General features: G+C 39.2%; 2 protein-coding genes across 2 annotated transcripts in view; both read left to right on the top strand.

Moving 5' to 3' along the window:
* Window positions 1–1230, top strand: part of LOC111867025 (tubulin-specific chaperone A) — a gene marked incomplete at its 5' end in the record, with an annotated part of 3512 nt that extends 2282 nt beyond the window's left edge. The window contains 1 exon segment of the mRNA XM_033752516.1: window positions 1000–1230. Within this exon segment, the coding sequence (XP_033608407.1) occupies window positions 1000–1214 (215 nt within the window). The 3' untranslated portion in view covers window positions 1215–1230.
* A 170-nt stretch (window positions 1231–1400) lies between these two features.
* Window positions 1401–6511, top strand: LOC111867024 (programmed cell death protein 7). The gene is made up of 6 exons (XM_023856486.2): window positions 1401–1780; window positions 2113–2253; window positions 3887–4108; window positions 4759–4945; window positions 5103–5328; window positions 6321–6511. Exons 1-6 carry the CDS (start codon window positions 1415–1417, stop codon window positions 6460–6462), a joined length of 1284 nt encoding a protein of 427 aa, XP_023712254.1. The 5' UTR covers window positions 1401–1414; the 3' UTR covers window positions 6463–6511.
* The last annotated feature ends 3815 nt before the right edge of the window (window positions 6512–10326 follow it).

The following is a 10326-nucleotide window of genomic DNA, read 5'->3' as shown; positions in this document are numbered from 1 at the left end:
TGTAGATTAACAAAGATTTTATACAATTAGAAAGACTGGGATTTTTACATTTTTAACAAGCAGTGTAACAGTTACGTGAGTGATACACACCTGATGATGGCCATTTAGGGCCGAAACATGTAGTGTGGAGGAGGAAAAAGAAGTAAAAACTACAATAAAATTGTTGCACTTAAGACGGTATTTGTCCATATATATTGACAATATAAGAGATTATAACAGACCATTAGGTTGGAAAGTAACAGTTTTGGCCATCCATATTTTGTTAATGCTTTGGGGAAATTGATTAGCTTTAATTTAAGCAGTCTGAGAAAGTGTCTAACCAAAAATCAGACTAATATGTAGAAAATGCTCTGTCATAGACAGTGGGGCAAGGCAGAATGGAACCTCCCATGTTGGCCTTTAATATCCAGTTTATTTATTTATTTCGTCCCTATAGATCATTGTTACATGATATAGGACAAGTCAGTTACTGTACATCGGCTGATTACAATAAGAGAATAAAGTTACAATACTTAAAATTGTTTACAATAGATTACAGTAGATTACAACAGTTAAGATTTCATATAGTGTGAGGTGGAATCCATATTAGGTCCCCTCGGCACGTCGGCTTCCATATGTCCTATTGTGCCTGTACTGGTGATAATGCTTATGGAGAATTCGATGGAATGAGAATTGGCAGGGGAAACCAAAGTACTTGAGGAAAACCTGCCCCAGCACCACTTTGTCCATCACAAATCCCACTTGACTAGACCGCAGTGGTGGGAAGCCAGCCAGTTTGTCCATAACTGTACTAAGTTTACAGAGAACTGCATTTTTGGGAGTTCTGCATATGAAATGTCTGCCGATACATTGTGTTCTGTTCTGTAAAATGTTAGTAGTGGCTTTCCTGCCCATAAAGTCACTTGTTTTAGGAGAAATATTGCTTTCATGCAGATCCATTGTGGGCCACTACTGCAAATTAGTCAAGCTGTTTGTCTGATAAGTGACATTGGTTTTCAGGAAAAGACGAACACGATATTCGTAAGCAGGAGGAAGTGCTACGGGAATCCCTTTTTATGGTTCCTGACTGCCAGCGACGATTGGTAAAGGCATTCGATGAACTGAAAATTCTTCTGGAAACAGAAGCGGCTCTGAGCGAGTCAGAAGAATATATTTCAGCGAAGAAGATTCTTGAGGAAGCAGAGCTGGAGCTTGAAAACCCTGTAGCATTGTAACACTTCTGTTGAACTGTAACCAAGACTAAACAAAACTAATTTGTTTAACATTTTGTGCTTTGTTTTTATACTGTAATATTAAAAAAACTTTTTTTTTTAATTTTGCATGCTTGAAATACTGAATGAAACTTCATTTAAATTACATAACGTTTTAATACAATAAGAAACTAGTTCTCTCAGCATATTTGAGTCATTAAGAGATGGCATACAGTTATCCCCCACCATTCATAAACAAATTGACGAGTGAGACTGTGTCATCTCCACCCATCCCAGTGGTGAACTTCAACATTCCCCCGCCAGGATTTAGACCTTCCCACGCTGTAGAAACATGGCATCTGGACATGTATCACAATCATCCCCCATCACCACTTCCACAGCTACCAATACTACTGCTGCCTCAAGAGCATTCTGTTCCTCAACCCAAAGAATGGGGTCAAGAGAATGCACCCGCTCAAGAAGTACATACACATATGACTCATGATTCACCGTGGCTGAAAGACTGGCTGCAGAAAAAGAGGATGACTCACACCAATTCATATCAGAAACAGCCAGCTGTACCACTGAAGGTGCGCATTTCACATTAATCTTTTGTGTGGTATCACTGAAATTGCAGTTTGTTTTCAACCAATAAGACCTTAATAATTTTGAAATAAATGAGCATGGTATTGCTGATAGGTATCTTGAATTGCAAATGGTGATTGTTATGGTAATAATTATAAAGTAAAGTCCATGCTTTGGTGGCTGTATGTCTGCTTGGAGTTTGAAATTCAGTATTTCAGACAGTATCATGCATATATTGTCTCCATATGAGTAGATATAGTAAAAGAATTGGAAAGTGTAGAGCTGTACAGTCAGGATGGACTTGACTATTTGTTATAATTATTGATATGTGTTTCAGCTGTTTGAAGCCAGATGCATGTTACAATTATGCATAACCGGTTTAGATGAATTGCACAGTTTACAGCAAGAACTAAGAATGAAATGTTATGATCTGAGTCCTTGTTGGAGAGAAAAATGGGATCATGTGAAGAAAGTTCAGGTAAGGTGCTTATGCTGCTGTGCACAAATCAAGAAATTAAACATGCAAAGATGAACATTAGTGGATTGAGAATCTTTCATGTTAAGAGAGTTTAATTCATAAATGTGTTCAGCTTGTTAATGTTGACATTTGTAACAGAAATATTAATTGATGAAAATAATAATATAATAATGACTGTGATATCTCTCAGAAATGTCAGTAGTGTATGTACAAGATTTTCTTCTGCGGATTATTTTATTGTAATTTATACTGGAAATTTGTTAGTAGTTGTATCTGTATTTCTCATCTTTCCTGGCAAAATTCTTTTGCTGAGTGGATAGTATACAGATGTACACAGCAGTTCAAATTTCCTATTATCTTAGTTGTGTTTTAACACACACCTGTTATAAAATATGTATGGGGGAGTGGATGTACTTATCCACGTATTCATGACCTTGGCTCTAGCTGGAGGTGAGTGGTGAGCTTCACACCATGGCCACTTTACTTGTGGCAAAAGGGCCCCCAGTGACCATTGGATAGGATGCTAGGTGGGCCCCAGTGCCAGTGTGGATGACATGAAGAGAAGAAAAATCTTGCCCCTACCAGGTATCAAACTGACCGTCCAGCCCATAGCCAGTCGCTACATTAACTACTCTATCCTATGGTTAATGTTTTAATGCAGAATAATTTGTGAAACAGGCAATATTGTTTGTGTTTGCTATTATGCCATCCAGGAAATTATAAAGGCCTTGGTGGAACAGAGCTTGTGTTCAGTGGTTATGCAGAATGCATATGACATTGCTCAGAGCTTCCTCAGTGGTACAGATAACTGAGAGACAGACAAGTTCTATCTCCTGAGATATAACGTTGTGTTCTCCATTGAAAGTCAGCCTACATTTCAGAGGAACATGTTGAAGAGTAAGTCAAGCAAGAAACCAGAGTGAAGCCGGCAGCAAGCAGATTGCAGAAGATGAACTCTGCATAAACCACCACTGTGAGAACTTAGTAGAACTCCTGCTACTGTTACACACATTAACCGCTGAAAAACCCTGGGTACACCAATATGAATCTTGAGAGTATGCAGTCCAGTAATTTGAGGCATGACTGTTCTCATCCAAAAAGTGTTCAGAACCCAGGCATAAGCAAACATGGTTATGGATACTGCTCTCTGGGACATTCACCACTCTAAAGAGACTTTAGACCCATGTAAGCTGTAAATTGATTATGAACATGAAAAAAATAATACCACATACAAGTCATCAAGCAGTAGAAGTCACTTTATATTTGATATGATTTCCCTTTCTTGAACCTGCATACAACCCAGATATCACTCCTTGTGGCTTGTATTTCAAATTTAAACGCCATTTTAAATTTATGCATGTGAAGATAGTGATTCATAATTGGCTGTATCAGCAAAACAAATTTTTCTTTCACAGGTGTGTAATAGCAGCCCTTTATGTTTGCATGAATGTATGGAATTTAGTGGAAACTAACAAAATATGTATAGAGATACTTTTATTGACAGTTTTGCTGTGTATGTTCTTGTGTTCAATTATGAGAAAATTTCTCTGAAAAAGGAAAAATTTGAGAACATAACTGGAGGTGATCGTATGTACATAGTCTTCATATGAATTGAAATTTTTGTTTTGTTTAGGCTCAGGTAAGTAACCATCTGGACAAACTGCATAATCCTGAAACTTTAGATGCTCTGAGGTTAACACTGCTGAAACGCAGTAAGAAACGTCTGAGACAGAGAAGACAGCGTGCTGCACATAAGGAAGCTGTGAGACAATCTCATACCAGAAGACAGCAACTGCATAAAAAAATTGACACCTGGCTTGAAAATATGCAGGAAGTGGTTGAGGATGCAAAGAGGGTAAGTTCCAGTGGTTAATGATAGGCAGTAGCCCTCCTGTGCTTCATCTTTTTCTTTCCCTTTCCTTCTCTTTACTTGTTCAATAAGATATACTGTACCCAGGCAAGAGAGCACCATTTATGTCAAATGTTGGGTACCTTTCAAAGAGATTATTCACAGATGCCCATGAATTTGCGACCTGTGTTGTCAGATCACATACTTTCTGTGCTCCTGTACAAGAGAGCTTACATCAGTTATAAGCTGTAGATTAGGTTACATTATCTAGTTTCCTTAGTTATTCCCTTTATGGCTAGTAATATAAGTTGTCCACGTTGTGGAACCTGAACAATAGGTGGTGCTTCACATTAATAAATGGAGAAGTCCATCACACTTAAACAAATGTAATCTCACAGTTGCTGAATGAAATTTGAATATTATCAATTGTGTATATTTGCTTGCAGTGTCAAGAATGGATATTCTTTTTAAAAATTGTGCCACTTCATAAATATTTTCTACTATAATTTTATAGTACATTGAGATAAAAATAACAAGAGTGTATGCAAATACACACTGTGAAATCCTTATTTAATGTTCCTGGATTTAAGATTTTCTTTCACATAACACTCAATTTCATGATCCCAGATCAATAATTTTAGTGTTAAACTTGACAGGAAGAGAGTCTGAAGCATGAAGCAGATCAGGTTCTGGCAGAGGTTACCCGCAAGAAGTCAGAGGCACAACGACAGGTAAACATGCTGACAGCATTGCAAAAGCTTCGTCGCATTAGGGCACAGATTGCAACGAACAGAGGCCAACGCATAGATGCAGAGAGTGGACTCAGATTCACAAGAGTCACAGGTTGGTTGCCCATATGGATTTTTAAAATCATTAATTAGAAGCTTATTTCTGTTAAATGCACAAACACTGTTTGGACTGTACATGGTTTGAGGCATACAGCATTGCTTGTATCTAAACATATTTACTGTGAAATTAGTATGTATGCCATATGTTGCAGACCATCTGGTAAAGTTGTGGGAGGATCAACTGAAAGGCTACGATGTGGAAGAACAAGGCTTGCGAGCCATGTTGGATGCTGCTGTTGTGGAACGGACCAAGTCAGAGATATCTCAAGACAAACAGATATTGGCTGAATGGGAGACATTGCTGTTCGGAAAGCGAGAAGCATACAGCAGTTTCTACAAGGCAGCAGAGGAGGATGTGGATGCATTTGTTGCAATCAGGTACCAGAATAAAACAGTCATAAATATACTCATAAAGACATGGATCAGACTGTAGAGATGATATTTACACAAAAAATATTGTGGTTTTTAAATTACAGGTATTAAAATAAAACATGAAATTTTTAGGTTACATGAAACTATGTAATCTGGTAGATATATATCAGTGTTTTCAAGAAACCTGCTGTCTCCGTCTTCCCCACCCTGGAGCTGGATGCAGTAGGTTCCTCTAAAGCAACAAATATCAACTAGACTACATGTCACATTCCATAATACAGTAACCTGCTTTAAACTAAACAGTTACTGTGACTGCTGATATAATCTTGAGATACTTCCTACCACACCTTGCAAGGTTCTTTTTTACCTTCAGCAGTAGGGGACACTTGCATTTAGCATCCAAAAATGGCCCTGGGGCCATTACTTCTGTCTCAATGTTAATTGTAGGAAGAAATGAATGACATTCTTGGTTAAAAGTGTTGTATTTCAAAGTCTTCCCATATGTGGTGTTTTAATTTGTGCGGTTTCTGTCTCAGTATTAAGTCCATTCTGTTTAAGATTTTTCTTGGTTTATTGATCAAATATGTTGTCCCCCAGAGACACTGAATGGAATTCCACTGTAACAGGTGCCCACAAGTTCTTACACTCAGTATTTTCCTCAGGCACCATTCTCATATAAATTTCCTTTCACCCATTTGTCATACCATATATATTGTGGATCCAGTTTTGATTATATGAAAGACAAATAGACACAAACACTAAACATGGTAATGTTGTTATTTTTGTAACATATGCACAGGTTTGAGTTTGTTTTGTTGAAAATTGGATGGTTCCATGTTGTCTGACAACCTGTATTTCTTAGGTGCACATAAAATGAACTTTTAGCTTGGTTGCTTGTTAATGTTTTATTTTTCACTTTCACTTTTAGTAGAGTATCTTGTTTTAAGAATTTGTTATGTTACTGATGCAGATTTGATTTGCACTGTTTTTTATTACAGGCATTCATGGGATAAATTTGTGGCTGCCCCTGGAGCTGTAATGTCCTCATCAATTCCTGTAGGGTGGGTGCTTCCATCCAACCCATCAACAGAGAAATGGGAGTCTCTACTTACAGATAACAGTAAAAAGTTAAAAATATGATGTACATGTAAGCTCCATTAAAGATATGTGTGGAACATATGCTTTTCATTTATAGCAAAATTTGCCCTCTCCTTTACCCACATAGGGTTCTCTAAATGTTGGGACAGTGGATACACAGAATGCATTAAGAAATGACATGTAACTTGAGCAATGATGAACTTCTCACTTTCTGTAAATCTCATTAATGACAAAACAAAATAGAATTAATGCCTGCAATAATGTCATATGAAAAAATAAGGAAATAAAACAGAATCTTCCCTTCCTTTTAGAGCTCTTTATAGAGTCCTTTGGGTTTTGGTGGTGAGGAGGAGGGAAGCAAACTATTGAAACTTACTCGACACAGGATTTCAAATTTCTCCTGTAATATTGTGTAAAATCTGCTATTAGTATTATTCATAATGATACCATTATTCCTTCATTTCCTTTATGCACAGAAATAGATAGCTCACTTGGTATAATGGCTAGGCTAAGAGCTGGAATACTGAGGAGTCAGGGTTTGATTCCTGGTAGGGGCAAGAGAGACTAATGTTCAGCCTGGTTGTGGGATCCACCCGGCCTTCTATACAATGGTTCTGGGGGCTGTTTCCCTGGGGGTGAAGCTCGCCACTGACCTCCATATACTGTCATGGTCAAGAATGATGGAGCTATCATTTCCCTATACATCTTCATGGTGTGTTAATTAAGCCTAGGTATAACGTTACCTACTGTTACCTCATGAAAGGCATTTCATTTCCCCTTAAGCTCCCATGATGTAATGTGTGCCTGAGAGGTGTATTACAAGTGTTAGTTTTTGTTACCTTGATGACAGTGAATGGTTGATCATAGGCGATTTATTGATGATGCAATACAATTATTATAAAGCATTAGTTCAAACCTGGAAACTCTTCTGCACTTAATGTAACATCTGTTGCTGTAACTATTAGCTGTACCATCTGTCAATGAGAATATAACAGGATTTGATGAAATGTCATATTATAAATCCCTGTAGTCTATATATCAGAAAACAATGATTGCTTAAAATTCTAAGCTTTATATCTTGTTACACAATGTAAACTGAACATTTTACACATCCCTAAAATCATCTGTTTCAAGATAATGCATATGCAGTTTTTACAGTCAATGGAAATATCGGCACTCTATCTACAGACGCCGAGCAGTGCAGACGTGTCTTGTGCAGCGCTCAGTGAACCGTGCGTAAACAGTGAAAGGTATAGCTCATACAGTGCTACGACTTTTTGCATAGTGCATAGTGAATCTACTACCATATCTATTACAAGCAATCCCTGCAACACCCGTCTAACAGTGTTCAAACTGCCATATTTATTAGTGCTGTTATTGATTTTCGTCTTTCACAGTAGTTACCCGTTGGTATTAACCCAGTTCTTTACATCATGTGAACCTAGGCAGTGCTGCCGACGTTTCAAAGTGCACAGTACTATATAAAAAAAAATAATAAAAAAAAATGTTCCAACCAACTCATCTTCCGCAAAACCAGTGCTTCAGTGCCAATCAGCAACAACACCCAATACAACAACAACAAATTATGCAGCAACAGCTAATGATGCAGCAGCAGCTAACGCAGCAACAGCAAATGAATCCATACCCACAAGCACCATTACAACCACAGGTAATGTTACAGCAACCAACAATGCCCCAACCGTACCAGTACCAGCAAACAAATCGCAGTATACCCCCACAACAATCGTCTAACGTGCAACCATCATCCCTCACGTCCCAGCGCACCAACCAACATGGTGACAAAAACTCGAACAAACAAAACTCATCAACAAGCGATCCAGTGGACGACCCGCCAACCACCACAAAATACAACTGGCAAACTATAAAAAGGAAAAGAATGCGTTTGACCCCAGAAGAGGCAACAGAAGACCCGTTTCAACTCAACACCCAAAATAAATTTGCAGAGCTATCTGACCTTGAAGACGAGGATATGCAGACAAATGACACGAACAAATCCACCATCAATAGCAACCAACCAAGGGAAAGAAAACCGCCCCCGATATACATATACGGGGTGACAAATTATAGAGAAATGATTAAATATATAAGCGAAGTCGTTGAAGAAGAGCAGTATTATTGCAAAGCACTCCCCAAAGAAACAATCAAAATCAACACTAATACCGCAGACACCTACAGGAAACTAATTAGGAAAATCCAGGAAGACAAGATTATGCATCACACCTATCAAATCAGAGACGAAAGGGCTTACCGTATTGTCCTGCGAAACCTGCACCATACAATACCCACAGAACAAATAAAAGAAGAACTACAAAACCATGGCCACACAGTCCGCAATATACTAAACATCCAACACCGACAAACGAAGGAGCCACTGCCCCTATTCTTTGTGGATATAGAACCGAAAGAAAACAACAAGAATATTTACGACATCGAATTCCTGTGCAACTCGAGAATCAGGGTGGAGGCCCCAAGAAAGAAAAACACCATTGTGCAATGCACAAGGTGCCAGTGCTACGGACACACTAAATCATACTGCATGAAACCGTACGCCTGCGTCAAATGCGGAGAAGAGCATAATTCCACCAGTTGCAAAAAAAGCCCAAATACCCCACCAAAATGTGCGCTCTGTGGAGGCACCCATCCGGCCAACTACAAAGGATGTAACATATACAAAAACCTACAAAACGCAAGACGCGGAGCTCATTCATCGAAACTCACCGCTGCACACAAACCAAACCCAATCATCAACACGACCGATCTGAACGAATTCCCCTTTCTACCTACCACCCAACAACAAGTGTTAAACAACAGCAACAACAACAACAGCGATAACATCAACTTTGTCCCAATACCATTGCACCAACCCACCCCCTACTCTCAGATAGTCACACAAAATCAGCAACCACCCAACGTAACCGAACAACTTTCCGCATTCCTAAACGAATTCAAAGCCATGTTTAACCAATTAATCAGTCAAAACAGCATGATAATCAACATGCTCAGCACGGTCATCAATAAAATTGTGAACTAATTCAGAACCCACTACGATTGGCAGTCTGGAATGCCAATGGGCTATCCAGTCATAAAATGGAACTACAAACATTCCTTAGCATGCACAAAATAGACATCGCCCTCATATCAGAAACGCACTTCACCAGCAAAACTGTACTCAAGATCCCTACCTACAAGATATATCACATTCATCACCCAGACGACAGGGCCCACGGGGGCGCAGCCGTGATCGTCAGAAACTCGATACCTCACCACGAACTTGTGCACTATCAAACCGACAAAATACAAGCCGCTAGTATACGAGTCACTGCAAAGCCATGGCCATTTACCGTAACCGCAATCTACTGCCCGCCGAGACATCCAATCTCTACCAGCGAATACACCACTTTCCTCCAATCGCAAGGAACTCGATTCCTCATAGGTGGCGACTGGAACTCAAAACACATAGACTGGGGAGCGAGGCTAACAACGCCAAAAGGTAGAAACCTACTTCAGGCCATACATGCTAACAACTGCAAGCATATCAGTACCAGAGAACCGACGTACTGGCCATCCGACCGTAACAAGAAACCCGACCTACTAGACTTCTTTGTCCTCCGTGGCATAACAGCCAGCTACATCCAAGTCGAATCGAATTTCGAACTATCGTCTGACCACACTCCAGTGATAGCAACACTAAGCAGATACCAAATAAACAACCCCAGCATGCCAACACTCAGTACAAAACAAACCAACTGGGATAACTTTCGCACGTACATCGACGAACACATCAACCTAAGAAGAAGGCAGTCTTCTGGGATTTGGCACCATGTATATGTGGGGTTAACACCACATATACACGGTGCCAAATCCCAGAAGACTGCTTTCTTCATA

This window comes from Cryptotermes secundus, unplaced genomic scaffold, assembly GCF_002891405.2.
Source record: "Cryptotermes secundus unplaced genomic scaffold, Csec_1.0 scaffold1483, whole genome shotgun sequence".
NCBI classification, from domain to species: Eukaryota; Metazoa; Arthropoda; class Insecta; order Blattodea; family Kalotermitidae; genus Cryptotermes; species Cryptotermes secundus.
The sequence above is the reverse complement of the archived record's forward strand: the minus strand, read 5'-3'. Positions and strand labels throughout refer to the sequence as shown.